We start from the raw sequence: 18,353 nt of genomic DNA, 5'->3' as shown, positions 1-18,353 counted from the left end.
ATCTAATGTTTTTTAAGGATTATGATGGAAAAAAACTAGGCCACTGGATCATGTCAGGAAAGTGCTATAGAGTGGGGGGGGGTGGGTCTTCTAATTTGTAATAAGAAAAGGAGTACTTGTGGCACCTTAGAGACTAACAAATTTATTAGAGCATAAGCTTTCGTGAGCTACAGCTCACTTCATCGGATGCATAACATGGCTGCTACTCTGAAACCTAATTTGTAATGTTAACTTGCTGAGGCTTAAAGAAACTGGACAGAAAAAAAATCTCAGGGGAAATAGACTCACGGCCAAATTCAGCTGGCTCCAGTACTGCAAAGAATCACATTGGCTGCAATAACACGGGCGAGATTTAGCCTTATGATTTCACTTGAACATCGTCAGAGAGTTGCCATTGGCCTTTTTGTCTGGCACCCAAGTGTTCCTGCTAACATCCCTCCCTGCTTCCATCTTTCCTTCGATTACAGTTTTATCAGCGCTCCTCTGTCTTTCCATATGCGAAGGTTCAGGGGGAAAGCGCAGAACGTGTGAATTATATGTCCCTTGCAAAGTGACTTCTCATGCCTGCCTAGCACATTGGAGGAGCTTGCTGGTTAGCTTCGCACTTGTTACAAATAATCCTGTTTAAAATTCCTAGTTTTGCTGAAACACATAAAGGGGGCGAGAGAACGTTCTTGCACAAATTGGACACGTGGAACTGGTCCGTACAATTATTTTGGGCAGCGCTGTGCAAGTTCTGCAGCCTTCCCGGATTTTCCATCACTAAGTGCCTGGGGCGATCATTAGCTGTGAATGGACAACATTCTCTACTGGCTGGCACCCCAGCAGTTACCGTGCTGCGAGGAGGATTCTCTCCTTCCTGTGTTTCAGAGCCCTTTTCTAGGAAGGGGAGAAATCCCTGCCTCTTCATATAAGGCTACCTATATAACAGAGGGTCCAGTTTAAAGAATAGAGGGTATTTATGGGTTGGAGGTAAGGAAGACATCAGCCATTGACAAATCCTTGCAAATGAACAAACAAAAGCGCCTTATGAATACAGCTACTAAACCTAAGAGAGCGAGAGAGAGACAAAAATCTATAACCAGCCCCATATTTCTATACATTGCTTAAGAACACCTAGCAAGAGTGGGTCATCCTCAGCAGAGCAGAACAGACAGCCTGGCTAAGAGACAAATAACTTAAGGGCCCTTGTTGCACCCCAGGTTAGCGCTTGTGCCACAGATGTGTCTTGTGCCAGAGCTGTAGAAATAGCTGTAATGGGAGAGGAAACTGACTTTGTCTAAAGCACAAAGACCAGGTGTGCAATGTAACTGAACAGGTTGCAGGAACAGTTGATCCTTGATCATATGTTGCTGCCACTGACTGGGAGAGAGAAAAACTATGTGCATCAATTTAAGATAGAGCCATGAACACAAAAAAGGTGTTAAAACAACTTTATCTACGATAAAATGTAATGTAATCTATGACATGGAAACAAACGTGTGTATGTTGACACGGAAATAGATGTGTGTATATTAGAGTGTGAGAACACACACCCGTGAGCGAGGGAGCACATGAAGAATCTGGAGGTAGAGTAAATGAGCAACAGAGCATGTCCCTGGCAGTGAACCTTCTTCAAGATGGTAGAAGACAACGCCCCTCTTTCTTGTTCTCGGCAGTGTCCACTCCAAGTCTCAGTGTTCACTGATAAGACAGTAGCTGAACATTTGAGTAATGAAAAGGGCTATGGCTGAAATTCACCTCTAGGGTCTATGCACCTTGTTCTGGCCTCCTGAAGAGAGCTGTTATTTTGCCATGGTCATACAACATCATCAGATATAACTATGGTTGCCCCAATACAATAAAAATTGTCTATTTTCTTTTTAAATATGATGATTATCAAAAAGAAGTAGCATTTAGAAAGAAAATGGCAGACTAAGAGGCAGAAAATTTTCAAAATTCTTGCCCTGGCCTTAACAGTCCAACCTAAATACCCTAGCCTATACCACGAGTTTAGGCCTTGACTACTCTAGAGAAATTTACCTTGCCAAGAACCATGTGGTCCTTTTTAGCACACTTGTAAAACACATCAGATCCACCTGGTTTATATGCATGCTTTGGATGGATTAAACCAGGGCTTTGGAGCAGAGCCCGGAGCTGGAGCACGGAGCAGCTCCAGAGCAGTGGAGCTGCAGGTTTTTGCCTGGAGCTGGAGCGGAGCCAGAGCACAGCTCCAAATCCCTGGATTAAACATGCTTTCAACAGGGTGCTAGTTCAACTGATCCAATTCAGCCTGCACTGGTTTAATGCCAGCACAGATTGTACTACAATGGTTCAGAATGGAGTGGTTCAGATAGTCCTCCACTACTGTCCCCTGATGCCCTGATGGCATTTTCAAATCTCCTTGAGATTCTTCTGAGATCTGGCAGGGAACTGTGAGCTATTACCTTCATTTTAATGCCAGGTCCAGTCAGGAGTTTCAGATGAAGACAGACACTCTGCAGTCATCCCGACACCAAGGAACATGTGCTTCTTATCTCCTTCCCCTTTCTCTGATTCTTCTGCCCACTCCTCCCAGTCCAGCCCATTGTTTCCTCCACTTGAAAGCCTGATCTCAGTTTGAGGCCCCACCTATCCTCATGCTGAAGTGGTCTGATCTCACAGTACAGGGAGAAAACAGAAGGGAAGAAGCATGGAGATCAGATGTACACCATTTTGAGGAACAGACTATCTTCTTCTGAAGCCTGTGGACATTGTCTGCCCCTAAATTAAAGAAAAACAACTTAAAGTACAACCAGTCTCAATAGAGGTGTTCAAAGACCAATGCTTACCCATTTATTTAAATGGAGCATTAGTTTCTTTCTGGCCTAATTTCTCTTATGAGGTGACTGGATTAAGCTCAGACACCTCCATAGGCACAGAAAAACTTTGAACTTGTTGATGTGTATCTTAATTAATTTTTCAGATAAATTGGAGTTCTATTTATTTATATGATTTTAATAGGAGAACACTGAACATTTTTTAAAAATAAAGACAGGGTGAAACTCACTTTTGTTCAGAGAGCAAGCACATGGCCTATGCATCTCTTAAGACCCATTTACACCTTCAAAACAGGACTTAAGTGAGGCATAGGTCTAGTGCTAGCCTTCAGGGGTGAGCTTCACTCACAGTGAAGGCTAAAGTTCTGCAAAGTTGTACTGGCTAAGTGGCACTTACATCAGCCAGCCAACAGCTTGCAGAGAACAGTACAGATCTGTGTTGGATGAGTAGACCTCATAGAGACTGTTAGGTCTCCAGTGCTTTTAAAAAGGAAACAATAGCTTGTCGGGGAACAGTTTTTCTGGCCTAGGTACCTGTGGGCCCCTCTGATGTAAGATATTTAAACAAGGGTATGCCAATATTGGCTTTAGACACATGTATCCCAATCCTGTTCTCCATGAAACTGACAAAACCTCCAGAGAATTAGATGGGAGCAGGAGCAGGCCCAGAAACAGTAAATCACACTAGAATAACTTTCCTCATAGCTGAATGGAAGAAAGAACATGTTGTAATGAGCAGTTTGGCTATGTGCAGCAATAGGTAAACTAGAAAAGATAGAAATGATCCTGAGCATACAGAGACCCAAAACTGCACGTCTTCTAGTTTTTAGCTTTTTAGCTTTATAAAATTACAAATTGCATTTTGATGCATAGAAATTAATGTGGAGTCTATGTGACTTACCTCCAACCCAATGGGGCTTTATAACAAAGGTGACTACGCCATGTTCACTTTCTATAGGGAGGGCAAACTAAGAACCTACTTTGAATGTGAGGTCTGCATAACAGTAATTTAGAGTAGTGCTTCTCAAGCTATCTGATGTGGGGGACCAGCATTTTTTTTTTCCGATGTGCACGCAGACCGGCAGCCAATGGCTCGAGGACCAGTACTGGTCCACAGACCACCACTTTGAGTAGCACTGATTTAGAGGGCAGTGATAACAACTGTGTGAGAGGATGTCCATGATCAGGATAGACAAATATATCTATAGATACAACCTTTCTCTTAGCTAGGAAAGTTTGGGCTGTATGTAGAAAGACCAGACCTGTATGACTCAGTCATCATAAACTGTGGGTATCTGAATGATTGGTGCTGTTAGGAGCTGAAAGCTGTACCATGTGTCATTGCAAAAGTAATTTCCCCTACATGTGCAAATATAATGGCCCAGAACCTCTGGGGTAGTTATGCTACACAGAGCGTATAACAGGTGTGTGTACAAAAAGGTGGCTTAAACCTCACATTTGCACTGCCCTGATCCTGGTGCTGCCCTGTGCTGGCTGATCCCTCTGTGCGGTGTTACAGAAGCCTGAGGCTCCTCTACTTTACACTGGGGACAAAGATGCATCTGGGGATTTGCATAATGCAGGTGTACCATGTCCCCTCTCCGGTAGCCACATCCCATTTACATGGATACACAAGCGGCAGGAAAGATGAGTTGCAGAGGAGACTCTAGTTCTGCGTCGCTGGATGATCACCCTTATGTAGGGTGAGCTTTCCTGGGCCAGCTAAACCAGCTTTACTGCCAGACCATGTGAGTGGTGCAGCCACACCAGACCAACCGATCTGGCCAAAGTCTCCAATCTGTACTAAGACCTCTGACATAGTATATATGCATTATTGGTCCATTGTGAATATATGAACTCTTGGTCTAGATTGCAATTCCTAGGCCAATAAGGTTAGTATTGATTGTAATCGTCTCTAGGATGGTGTATGACCATGATATAAGAGTGTATACTCATTCCCTGAATGGGTAATTTTTCTAAAAAGAGCTAAAGAACCAATCTAGAACAAAACTTAGTCTCCGTCATATTTGGTAGAAAGGGTAATATAAATATTAATAGGTTTCAGAGCTGTAGCTCACAAAAGCTTATGTTCAAATAAATTTGTTAGTCTCTAAGGTGCCACAAGTACTTTTTTATAAATATTAATGTATGTCCAAGCTGTGTATGCTAAAGAAGCAACATTTGTATGAGGGCAGAGAGGAAGCCTGTTTATGAGACTCAGGACAGTAATTTATAAGAAAGCTCTTCAGGGCAGAGACTCTCTCAATGTATGTTTGTACAGTGCCTAGCATAATGTGGCCTTGATTTTTGATAAGAGTGTCTAGGAAATACTGTTATACAAATAATAAGAGGCAGCTGGAGTTCAATCATAATGTATTTTATGTAGGTGAATCTAATCTTTTGGCATCCATTGAGGTGACCTGTTCAGCTGTCTTTAAGTTAAAACTGCAGGTGTAGCTTGAGAATAAAGAGAGGAGTAGGGAAGTAGGTGCTGTGAAGTTAAGACATCTATCCTCTGGGAACCTTTGACTGATATTCTCACATACTTGGACAGGCAAGTTGAGCCCCTAGATAAGGTCACACTTAGGTCCAGAAGATGACCCAGAATATAAAAAGGATGAACATAACGAGGGTTTGTTGAGTAATGTCAGCTATCACCTCTTTTCTCATGTTTATCATTTACAGTTACAGCTGGGTTCAGGTGTTACTGATGAGGAAAGGCAAAAAATGCAGGAGTTCTGCAATTGCTTCTTTGTGCTTCAATAGATTAAGGAATCTCATGGGTTAGCACTAAGCTGAACGCCCTGTAAATAACTAGTTTTGAGGGAAAAGCATTTCACTCTGTCTGTCAGACTTCTGCAGCCACTGTGAAAGTTTATGGTGGTCAACCTCTGTAAAATAATGCCTACCTCGCAAAACAAATGCTCCTTAGTTTAATCAACTGATGCCCAATATGCTGAAAACAATATCCTGCATGCAGATGGGTGACTTGTAAACAAAGTCAGTGTTTTTAATAGAGTCTATATTGCAGAGAACAACTATTAAAGGTGATCTCTAAAGGATTTTAAACATGGATTTGGACTCATTTGCTTCTTTATCCTGGGGAAAGAAGGTCTGAATGACATCTTTACTTTCAGAGTAGCAGCCGTCTTAGTCTGTATCCGTAAAAAGAAAAGGAGGACTTGTGGCACCTTAGAGACTAATAAATGTATTAGTCTCTAAGGTGCCACAGGTACTACTTTTCTTTTTATCTTTACTTTATTTCTCAAAACAAAGTTTTTTTTCTGTTTCATTGTTTTCTGGGTTTTTTTTAAATCTTAGTAATATCAGAAAGGAAATATAAAATAATTGCTGAAAAAGTTTGCAGATGATACAAAAATTGGCAGCGTGATAAATTATTGTAAGGATGGGTCTGTTCTACACAGTGATCTGGATTACTTGGTAAACTGGACTCACTTTGAACAACATGTTTCAATATAGCCAAATGCTATGCCATACATTAAGAGACAAAGAATGTAGGTTACAGTTCCAGCATGGAGGAACTGTATTTTGGGAAGCAGTGACTCTGAAAAGGACTTTAAAGGCCATGCTGGAAAACAAATGAATGTTAACTCCTAGTGTGATAGCATAGCTAACAGACTAACACTATTTTTGGAAAAGGAGTACTTGTGGCACCTTAGAGACTAACAAATTTATTTGAGCATAAGCTTTCGTGAGCTACAGCTCTTTGGCTGTGTCAGCAGGAGAATATAGAGTAGATATAGGAGGTGCCTTTGTTTCTGTTTCCAGCATTAATGAGACCATTATTGGAATACTGTGATCAGTTCTGGTGTCTGCATGTTAAACTGGATGTTGAGAAATGAGTATGGGTTCAGAAGAGAGCTACAAGAATGATTTGGGGTCTGGAAAACCTGTTTTAGGGTGACAAACTAAAGAAACTCAATCTATTTAGTTAACCCAAGAGAAGGATATGAGCTGATTTGACATGGTATTTACAAGTATCTAGAGGTGGAGATTTCTGATACTAGAGAGCTCTTTACTTTAGCAGAGAAAGGCATAATTGGATAAACTGGTTAGAAGCTGATGATATGAATTCAGACTAGGAATAAGAGGCACATTTTTAACAATGACGGTACATAACAATTGGAACAATTTACCTAAGGATATGGTGGATTCTCTGGTGCTTAAAGTCTTTAAATCAAGATTGGATGCCTTCCTAAAAGTTCAGGCAAAAGTTATGGGCCGGATGACTGGGTGAAATTCACTGGCCTGTGTTATGCAGGAGGTCAGAGTAGATGATCATAATGGTCCTTCCTGGCCTTAATATCTGTGAATTAGCTATTTCAAGTCTCTTAATCCCTGATATTCCCAAAAGGTCTCAAAGATGTGTATTGTGAACACTCAGATCTTAATTGTAAATAGGCAAGGGTGTTACATCTGTTTAAAATAGACTTCTCTTTCAAACATTCATTGGGCAATGGAGTTAAATAGTGGTTAACAAACTGGACAAAGAATTCTAGAACAGTCTGACAAAAACCACTTCCCATTTGTGCAGCTTTGTCTTGTGATGCCACAATTTCACTAGTTCTCTAACTGCCATAATATTACAGGTTATGTAAGAGCTGAAATGTTAATGAAAATAAATAAATAAATAAGCAGCCAACACCCCTGAGTGCCACCCCTTTGCCCCATAAAATTTCCTTCCAGCCCTTCTTTATACATCACAAAGAAGCAGAAAAAGGCAAACAGCAATTTGACCTGTTTTAAAGATAGAAATCCATTCTCTCACAGGATGGTATTTAGCCTAAAGCAGCTTGTCTGCATGAGTGGCAGGGGAAAGAGTAAGGGGGTATAGAGAGACTCCTAGATATTCTTGAGGTTATTTAAGCTATTAACTTTCCTGAGGTTTCATAAAAATACCTCCAACCAATTGTCTTTACTAAACCACAACATTTTTCTGAAGGGGGAGGAAGGAGGTAAGTTTTCAAGGCACAGCTTGGTTTCTAGTCCCTTATATGAAGAAAACCTGCTATGACTCTCAGGGGTCTTGTAAATCATACCTGTTGTTCTGTGGAGATACTAAATATAAGGTACATTCAGTGCCTTGTTAATCTTCCTAATCAGAAATAGAACAAGAGATTGTAATTGGTGCAACAAAACACTGAGTTAAAAGTGTCTCAGAGACTGAGCTCTGTGATTTGATGTCTTAAACACACACTGGAGTGTTTCATGTGCAAACAGTGAAGTAGGGAATGATGTCAGGGAAGCCTGATTCACCAGGCAGGCAGACCAAGCAAATTGTCCACTTTGGATAAAATTAATATGACTGACCACCAACTTCTGGTCAGCTTCATGCTCTCTAGTGACTTGTTCATGAGCTTCTCTTAGTAGATAAGAGGGTATCAACTTACACTCACTGCACATGGGAGAGATAGGGAGGTCAATGGTGATGGAAAACAGCACAAGCAAATGTGAATTCCTAGCTGGATAGGGGCGTAAACCCATTAGTTGTACATAATTTGAGAACACAGATCAACTTGTCATAACATACTACCATAAATCTATGCTGCTCTCAGAATAACAATGCAAGAGTCCACGCCCTTTGGGAACTGGAGGAGTAAGCAGGAAGTAAAATTTACATCCAAGTCAATGACCTAGGTCAGGACACGATCCTTCAGTCCTTCCCCAAACAAAACCTCCAGGCTGCACAGAGTGGCCCCTATCATAGTTATGGCAGAGAAGTTTTGGGGAAGCTTATTTCAATCAATTTCAAAGAATTTGAAATTGCAGGACTTGAGAGACTATTGTTAGGAACACAACACAAGAGGATGAAAAGAGCTCTGTAGTTCATTTTACATGTCCAAGAGGCATTTTCATGCTCCGTAATGAGAAGGGATAATTTTGAGGAAGTTCACATCAAAGGGGAAAACATCCTGAACATTTGCATAATTGCAGGATTTGGAGAATAATAAGACAAGCCTGCTGCTTAAGAACCTGGGCATGACATAGGCCTTCAACTGGACTTAATATCTGGGGCTAGTGGTGTCTGTTTACTTACTTGGTCTAAGACCTCCTTGGAGGCCAGAGAGGGAGATCTGGAGATGTGGCTATAAAAATAACTTTGACCTCATGGGACAAAAAGAATTAAAAATAGATTAGCTTAGCTAGCTGTTCCTACTCCGAAGCACTCCAGGCCTGACTGGGAGAACTGCAAGCCTTATGCAGGGCATAGCGTCGGGCCCCAGAAAATGCAGGAAGGCTAGATCATTGAGGGCCATTGCCTTGTTGAAGAACCAGCTCCATTTGTTGCTAATGACTTGGAATGCCAACCCATAATCAGGGTGCTCCGGAAAAAGGCTCCAGGTTAAATGCATAGTTTGAATTAGCTGCTGATAGCAGAGGGCGTGGTAGTCAGCAACATCTCGTGTTTATGCGACAACAAATGCAGTTTAAACAAGGCAGATCATTTCCCCCAAGAGTCTCCCCGTGGGGCACCATAGAATTAGTCAAACGTTTCTCTCAGAACTCAATGGTGCAAGAAGTAGGCGAGAACCTCTAGTTTCAGAGTCCAACAAGGGGGGCTCCAAAGAGTCGATTCGTTAAGGCGCCGTGTTTCTACAAATACTCGACAAAAGTCTAGAAGTCTGAGTGTGTCATCTCTGGGATGCCAGCTGAATCCTCCCTTTTCAGCGAGGACTGAAGCAAATGCCAGTCAGAGGCTCCTGCCACAGAGTGAGAGCTAGCTATATACCACGCTGCTGCAAGACACATCGCTGCCAAGCCAGCGAAGACTACCGGTGCTGAAAGGACACTGGAGCACATTCGCCCCCGGCTGTCACTATCCATTTGGTACCTCTGTGGATTACTCTGTGCTCTTACTAGGTGACATATGTGTCACGTAGCAAACACATTGCTAACATAGCCTCCTCCTAGCCAGTGCTCAGAGCCTCCCAGTCCTCACCAACCACTTTGCTGACACAATCACACGAAGACTTGTATAAATGGATTAAATAGCAGGTTCGCATTAGTGCAGAGAAATACTTCACCCAAGGATCTCTGCTCCTTCAGCGTCACACTGCCACTTTCTTTAATCTTTTCTGTAACAATCTACTAAATGGAACTATCCCATAACTGGTCGTTGAGCATTGCTTTATGAATAAAGTTAGTGCCTATCAAATTTGTTTCAGAGTAGCAGCCGTGTTAGTCTGTATTCGCAAAAAGAAAAGGAGTACTTGTGGCACCTTAGAGACTAACAAATTTATTAGAGCATAAGCTTTCGTGAGCTACAGCTCACTTCATCGGATGCAAATTTGTTAGTCTCTAAGGTGCCACAACTACTCCTGTTCTTTTCACCCCAGAACAGATATATGATGTAATCCCGATTTCCCTGCTACAGTTAACGGGTCGTTGTGTTCATAACAAACTCACCTGTTCAGAAGCATAGCTGGAAAAAAACAGTTTGAGTTGAAGGTTTTCCTTCGAAAGGGTGTTTCCTACCAGGTGCATCCGATGAAGTGAGCTGTAGCTCACGAAAGCTTATGCTCTAATAAATTTGTTAGTCTCTAAAGTGCCACAAGTACTCCTTTTCTTCCTACCAGGTGTGTTTGTTTGTGCCTCTGCACCCCAGATGTAGTGCTTAGAATCCATTCAGCCATGTTACAGATGTGAAAAGAACAAAACAACCCATGAAATAAAGATGAACAGCCAATAATAATAGCTCCTTAGCCATTTTTTAAAAGTGTGGTTTTGGCCTATGTCTATGGACTTGTTGCAGAGACATTTCAACCTTGCATGCTTTCCCAAGAAGAAATGTATGTAAAAGTTGGAAGAAGTCATACTCTGGTAGCTAAAACCCAGCCTTGCTGAAGATTTGTGATTCTGCCCTACTCATTGCTGAACTAGTACTTTAGTCTGTGATTAGTCCCATTCAAGCCAATGAGTGTACTGGGAAGCAATATACTATTTGTCTCAAGCTGGAGTCAGCCCCTAAATAATTGGTCCCTCCTGCAGACCTTATTCAGGCAAAAATCCCAATAATTTTAATTTCTCATCATTTTGGAAGCAGATTTTTTTTCAAAGACAACGGTGCATGAGATAAGGAGGTTAAGTCCTAAATGTTAGTTCCTTGGCTTTTGCCATAACCTTAGTGCTCTTTAAAGGGTGCTCTTGTATTCAGATTGGTTTTAGCACAAGCCCTGAAGTGACTGTGATATCAGATAAGTAGGGACCTACCAAATTCAAAACCAGGAAAAACATCTCACAGGCCGTGAAATCTGGTCTTTTGTGTGCTTTCACCCTATACTATACAGATGTCACAGGAGGAGACCAGCATTTCTTAAATTGGGGGTCCTGACCCAAAAGGGAGTTGCAGGGGGTTGCAAGGTTATTTTTGGGGGGGAGGGAGAATCATGGTATTGCCACCCTTACTTCTGTGCTGCTTTCAGAGCTGGGCAGCTGGAGAACAGCAGCTGTTGGTTGGGCACCCAGCTCTGAAGGCAGCAGTGTAGAAGTAAGGGTGGCAATACTCTACCATACCATCTTTACTTCTGTGCTGCTACTGCTGCTGGCAGTGGCTCTGCCTTCAGACCTGGGATCCTGGCCTGCAGCTGCCACTCTCCAGCTGCCCAGCTCTGAACCAAGGCTGCCACCAGTAGCAGCGCAGAAATAAGGGTGGCAGTACTACAACCCCCCCTACAATAACCTTGTGACCCCCCCCCAAACTCATGTATGGGTCAGGATCCCTACAATTACAACACTCTGAAAATTCAGATTTAAATTGCTGAAATCATGAAATGTATGATGTTTAAAATCCTATGTCCCTGAAATTGACTAAAATGGAGCATGAATTTGGTAGGGCCCTACAGATAAGTCATTAGCACTTATTTCGACATTTTTTTTTAGAAGCAGCCCTCTAACACAAAGATAAACCTGGCACCGAATAGCCAGGCCAAGTGACTTAAATATGTTAATTCTTGCTTGGGAAATCCAGGCTGCGTGTAGAGAGCCCCATCCTACTTTCATGACACAGGCAAAACTGCCATGGCTATAAACAGGGTTGGGCCCTCTGAGAGCAGAGCCCGCTTCTGTTTGCTCGCTGTAGCTTCAGCTCTTATTTCCCCTGTCATTTATAATCAACCCCCCCGCCCCAGCCCCCTGAACCCTTCGGAGGAGGGAGTGAAACGTAGGTAGAAGGGCAGAACGGTGAAACTAAAGGCAGCTGCGCGCAGAACAAAGGTGCTGGAGACGGAGAGTGGCTTTTGGGGCTAGAGCAGAGCCTTGGAAAGGAGAGATTTCTGTCCAGAAAACTCCGCTCGCACCGTTTCTGTCCTGCCCTTGAACTGACAAGCGAATATCTGCCTCACAACCAGAAAGTAAATCACATCGAGCCTGGCTCAAGGGAGAGCGTACAACGCTTCCCTCGGTTGCTAAGTGCTAAGAAGTGGAAGATTTCTGCTTTCCAACACAGTCTGTTTTCTATGCAGTATTTACTCTGGGAGCCCGCAGAAATGCGTTCGCTGTTTATTATGGTGAGCGTGAGAGCAGCTCCCATTTTCCTGGTTACAGATCAGCTGAGGAACCCCCCGTGGCGACGAATATCAAAGCGAGATCGGCTTGGTAGTTCTCCCAAATCATGGTTTTACTGCAGCTCTTTGGAGACTTTTGAGCAGGGTGCAGCGTAGTTAAGTGAAGGTTTGGGTGACTCTTTCCCCTTCCACTTTGCAGGCAAAACCTGCCTACCCTGTGCTTGTTTAGCTGTGTAAACTTCGGCTATTTACTGCCCCTGTTTCCTTAGGCGCAGGGAGTTTGATCAAACCTTTATGATATGCCGAGAAGCAAATGCAAATGGGATTTTGAACATTTAACTGAGTCAACAGACAAGCCACTTGCCCCTGTAAGCGTATCAGTTCAGTAATATGGCTCCAAGGGTTAGTCCGCATAATTTTTAATCTAAAAATTATCTAAAACTAGCCCTGCTGTAATCATATTAGCCCAACTGCATTTAAGGAGGAAAGGGCTTGGTGTCTGCCTTGCCAAAAGCAGACAAAGGTCTGAAAGGCAAGGCCTCCGGGTGTGCCGCAGGGGGTCGAGATTTGTTAATGTTCAATCTTGAATGAGAGACCAGGTTAGTGAAACGTCTCGAGGATTTTTCTAAACAGCGCATGATTAGACGATGTAGAATTTCCCTTCGTTTAGCAACTGAGTTTGCCAGTCAGGCTCTTGGCAAAATTTAAAATGGAGGAAGTAAAAACCCAACACATAGGACAAAGTATCCCGGAGTGCTGCTTTTCCTTCTGCCACTTGGGTATAATTTCTCTTTGGAAATTATGCTAAAATAACACTGTGCATAAGTTAATGATTTATTTATTTGGCTAATAACTTTCACATTCTTGCTTATATTTGTCTAGGCTAAAGGCCATCTGTAAAATGCCCCGTAGCAGTAGCCAGTGCTAAAACAGAGTGTCTTGGAACCAGAAATCAATGTCCCTGAAATGAACAAGTGGATAAGTTATTAGGTTCAGTCACTCCACACACCATTTCTTGATCACCAAATAGATGAAGTAGGCCTCGGCTAAAGGAAACATTTGAAAAGGCCACATGCAAACCCTTTCGCTGCCGCCGATTTAGACAGGCTAATTTTAAAGTCACAACGGACTATGCACAAAAAATAAAAGACCTTTGGTCAGACTAGGGAATGTGAGAACGATCACATGCTATCCAGATTTAAACGACGATAAAACACAATTAGCTATGATAGTGGCGCCAGAAATAATTGATAAAGTGTCTTATTTCTCTTTGTACACAGAAGGCAAAATAGACACCTTCAGTGAGATCACACTGTGGTACAAAGCCTCTGCCCAGAAACACCAGCACTGATTGTGCATTTTACATCCAAGGGGGGGAGCGAATATGTGCTCCTTTAATGCAAATCATCTTTACACAAATAGATTTGCAGGCACACAAAGCCCCTGCAGACCTGACCTCTCCCTACATCGTAGCTATAAGCTTGGGCAAGCGGCTAACTCAAAACCCACGTCCCTAGAGCATATATTATCCGCGAAAACGCCTTGAAAAATCAGTCACAACTCAGAGCTGTTTTAAGAAAAGTCCGATTAGGAAGGGCTGGAACAAGCCTGCAACTAATCTCTGAGGCCTTCATGCCTCCCTGGCGAGCAGCGCCCCAATGCCATGTGCAATTAACAGAACAGGACTCGGAGAGAGCAACGCTGAATTTAATGTGCAGACTTAAAAAAAAAAAAAAGTTAGCACTTGGGCAACTCTGAGGGCGCCGTAGAGGGGGAGAGAAATCCCAGAACTGTTAGATCAGCGAGCCCGTCTGCCCGGGAGGGTGACACCGTCCTGCCGCGAGTCCGCCCAGCAGAGCAGGTTTAACAGGGCCAAATGCAAAGCGCCAGGACCGCCTTTTGTGTGCAGCCCCATAAAACAACTCCAGGCAGGTAAAACTGCTCCGAGCCTGGCGTGCCTCTTGCACTAGCAGGCCACCAGCGCTGCACCCCTCCTGCCCACTCGCCCCCACGCACACTAGATCTTTCCCCCGTCAATAAAGGTGTTGGAGACCATGGAGACTGGAGGAGGGGGAGCCCCGTCACGTACAAAGCCCAGGGCAGCAGCAGCAGCCAGCTGGAGCCCAGCGAGGTCACGTTGTGTCTCAAACCCAGCCAGATCCCCCGCCAAAGGTTCCGGCCGCGAGGTCTGGCCCCTTCCCTGTTGCCCGTGGGGAGAGGAAGGAAATGGGGGGGAGGGAAGCTGCCGCCCCCCCCCCAGTCCAATCTGCTTCCCCGGCCAGAGAGCAGCGCGCCAGACAAAGGCGAGCCTTGCAGAGAAAAGGGGATCCGCCAATACCGGGCTGGGAAAGGCGGAGACGCGCCGCGCGGCTGGGAGGCTAGTGGGGTCCGGCCGACCAAGGGGGCTCGGAAACCTGCCCGGCTCAGCTGGCCTGGCGGGGAGGAAGAGGAAGCCGAGCGGGGGGCGGGGAGGGGAGACAGCGCCATCTTTTCCTGGCACAGCCACACAGCCAGCGCTCGGCTCGGCCACGGTGTCTCTCGGTTTCTTTTTAGCAGCGGAAAACGTGCGATTAGCAGGCAGCCAGGCGGAGCCGCCCTCCCAGCCCCGCGCCCACACAGCCCGCAGCTCCCTCCCTCCCTCCGCGTGATCCCGGCGCTCAGCCTCTCGCTGCAAAGCCAGGTCGCAAAACAACGCCTGCCCCAGCCGGAGCGCGGCCAGCCAGGCCCCGGGGTGGGGGGCAGCTGCGGCCTCGCGGGCCCGACCTCCCTGCGTGGCACAGCGCTGCTGCGTGGGCACTCGGCCCTGGAGCGGGAGCTCCGCGCTCCCTGCTTTGCGCAGCTGGCCCCGGGGGCGAGCCCGAGCCCTGCCGTACCCAGGGGTGGGCTGCGCGGTCACCGCTTCCGACAGCGGGGGGCGCAGAGCCAAGGCCCGATTCCTCTCGCTTTTCACACCCTGCACCTTATCGCGGGGAAGCAGCTGGGCGATCCCCGCCCGCCCGCCCGCCCGGCAGCAGGGAAAGGAGGAGCCGGCGCTGCAACCCTAGAGCTTTACGCTCCCTGCTAGGGGAGGGGGAGCCGAGGCCCCGCTCCGGCTGCTGCCAGCCCTTGCAGCCTCCTCCCCGGCGGGGCGAGGGTGGGGTGCGCTCCGACTTCTCCGCTTCTGGGGCCCGACCCTGTGTGTGTGGGGGGGGGGGGGAGAGAGGGGGGGTCCTCTCCGGGCGAGAGCTACCGCCCCTGAGCCGGCACCGCCGCCCACAGCCCCCTGAATAGCGCTTTATTATCCAGCGCTCAAACCCCTCATTGTGCTTGGCAGAATCACCTGCCTCCGCTGGAGCCAGGCGCGGCAGCCCGGGCCATACGGAGCGCGCCCCGGGGCGCGGGAGGAGGGGCAGGCAGCTCGCGGGCGCCCTGCACACTGGCTCGCCCGGGGAAGCCTGGCGCAGCCGGGTCAGGCAGCGGCGGCTCTGGCTCCGACGAGTCACACACAAGCCAAGCGCGCGGCCGCCTCGCGGACCTGCTGCTGCCTGGGGGTGGGTGGGGAATTTAAACGGGGCGGGGGAGGGGGGGCTGAGCCTGGTGAGGGGGATTTGATGGGTGGTTGGCTGAGCCGGGGGAAGGAGGGGGTTGGGTTGGCTGCGCTTAGTGATGGGGGATTTGAGAGCGAGAGAGAAGGGGAGGGAGGTGTTGGCTGCGCTTGGTGAAGGGGGATGGGGGGGGCTGCCGCTCATGCTGGGGAATTTTTCTGCGGGGAGGGCTGCGCCTGGGGGCGAGGGGGGATGTGGTGTGGGGGTGTTGATTGCGCCTGCCGAGGGGTATTTGATAGGAGGTGGGAGAGACAGCTCCTTGTTTCTAATAAAGGAAAGGACTTTTACTGAAGGATAAATGCAGGGAACGAAAGTAGCGTGGGTTGCGTCTGGTGAGGGGGGATTAGACGGGGGCAGCCACTACCCTTGGTGAGGGGGGATTTGGTGGGGGCAGGGCTGGCTGACCCAGGTGGTCGGGATTTGATGGGGGGAGGCTTGGCTGGCCCTGGTGGGGGAGCATTGGATGGGGGGAGGCTTGGCTGGCCCTGGTGGGGGAGCATTGGATGGGGGGAGGGCTGGCTGGCCCTGGTGGGGGAGCATTGGATGCGGGGAGGGCTGGCTGGCCCTGGTGGGGGAGCATTGGATGCGGGGAGGGCTGGCTGGCCCTGGTGGGGGAGCATTGGATGCGGGGAGGGCTGGCTGGCCCTGGTGGGGGGGATTGATGGGGGAGAGTGTGGGCTGCCCCAGGTTGGGGAGTTGATGGGGAGTGCGGGCTGCCCCTGGCCAGGGGCTGTGTGTGTGAGTCTGGGGGTGGGGAGGTGTCGGCTGCGCCTTGCCGGTTGGGATTTGATGGGGCGGGTAGGAGACAAGTCTCCTGTTTCTAATAAAGGAATCGGCTTTTATTGAAGGATAAATGCAGGGAACAAGAGTCGTGTGGGTTGCAGCCGCCGAGCTTCTTTAGCTGCTGATGTGACTGTGAAGAGAAAACGCTTCGCAATCATTTGAGAGCGAGAAACGCCTGGGAAGGAGCCCAACACCCCCTCCTGCCCCCCGTGAAGCCCCCCATCCTCTGTCGCAGTCGCCCCAGACTCAGTAGCTGAGGGTGCCTGGGGAGCCAGGAGACGCGGAACCCTGCTAAGGGCTGGGCTTGGGGGCTTGCCAAGTTGCTGTGACTTAGGGGAACTCTGGGGATGACTAATCGCCTAGGGCTAGGGCTTAGCGAGGTGTTTTTTTGTCATCAGCTGCTGACCCACTCGCTACGAGAAAATAACTGCGGCGGGTTTCTGAGAAGGAGACTGGGGCTGCGCCTGGCCTCAGGGAACTCCCCTCTCTCCGCACGGAGATCAGCTCTGCGCCCTCAGCAACTGCCTCGGCGGGGCTGCCAAGCCGGCGGGGCTCGGTGGGCTTCCGTGTGTGCGCTCCCAACTAGGAGGGGACGGGGTGTGGGGAGGGTGTGTTATGGCGGAGGGCTGCGCTGTCTGTCTGGGCTGAGCCAGGGTTTGCGAGCTGCACCCTGCGGGGCATGACCGGAGGGAGAGAAGTGAAGGCGGAGACTCAGCAGGACCAGGCCCTGTGGCCTCGGCTTCTTGGAGTGGTGGGAGAGGATGTCTTCATGCCTGGGCCCTCTTCTCAGCATGTGTGGGAAGGGGAGGAGGGGGAGGAGATGCCTGGCTCTAGATGTGCAGTGTGCGGCTCTTCCTGGATTTAAAGTCTGGGCCTAGGGGATGCGTGAAGGGATAAACATGGCCCGATTCTGTCCCGGTGGAAAGATGGAATGGGGGTGGTTGTGCTCTGAGGAGTGTCACTTCATATTCCAGGCAGGTTGTCCTATGTCTGTGTGTCTGGTGGTGGGGGCTGTCTTTCCTGCGTCTTTCCGCACTGTCTTGCAAGTTCAGAGGTGCTGAATGTCTCTAAAAGTTACAATGGAGAAATTGCGTGTCTGGGCCTGTCCGGCTGGAGAAAGGGGCTGCATGTCCTTCTACTTCTATTCCAGACCTCGGTGTCTGGGGATGTGCCTACAACAGGGGATGGGAAGAAGCCGCCTTGTGTTAGCTCCAATGAGAAGCAGATAGCATATAAAATAGGGTGAAATTGTAGAACTTAACTAGATGTATACATCTGAGAAAGCCCTCTCTTTTGTGAACGACTTTTTTTTTTAAATCTTCTTCTGCACTAGTTCAATCTGCAGCTAGTCCTATGGCATTTCCCCCGTTTTTAACTCTAAAAAGGCCTGTAAAAAGTCAGTAGAGGCTCTTATTTTGTATTAACAATCACCATATGTTGACACTGTTATGTGACCCTCCCAAATACAACTACCTGTTTAGTTTCAACTCAGTGAGTGGTTAGTAAAACAAAGACAAATCCCTTAACTACTAAAATAAAAGCCTGGCTAGTAGCTCAGTGTAGTGAGTGAGAACAAAAGCTCTGATGCACAGTAAATCTTAATTATTCCTAGTTTTATTTAATTTAATCAATTACGTGAATAATTCTGGCTTCCAACAGACACA

General features: G+C 47.1%; 1 protein-coding gene across 1 annotated transcript; it reads right to left on the bottom strand.

Moving 5' to 3' along the window:
• Positions 1–1,419: 1,419 nt before the first annotated feature.
• Positions 1,420–16,366, bottom strand: LOC122458165. The gene is made up of 3 exons (XM_043505495.1): positions 16,271–16,366; positions 14,412–15,362; positions 1,420–2,742 (listed from the first exon to the last, which is right to left on the bottom strand). Exons 1-3 carry the CDS (start codon positions 16,364–16,366, stop codon positions 2,707–2,709), a joined length of 1,083 nt encoding a protein of 360 aa, XP_043361430.1. The 3' UTR covers positions 1,420–2,706.
• Between the last annotated feature and the right edge of the window lie 1,987 nt (positions 16,367–18,353).

Source organism: Dermochelys coriacea, chromosome 1 (genome assembly GCF_009764565.3).
Source record: "Dermochelys coriacea isolate rDerCor1 chromosome 1, rDerCor1.pri.v4, whole genome shotgun sequence".
NCBI classification, from domain to species: domain Eukaryota; kingdom Metazoa; phylum Chordata; order Testudines; family Dermochelyidae; genus Dermochelys; species Dermochelys coriacea.
Note: the sequence above shows the minus strand (reverse complement) of the source record. Positions and strands in the feature narration are given on the sequence as shown.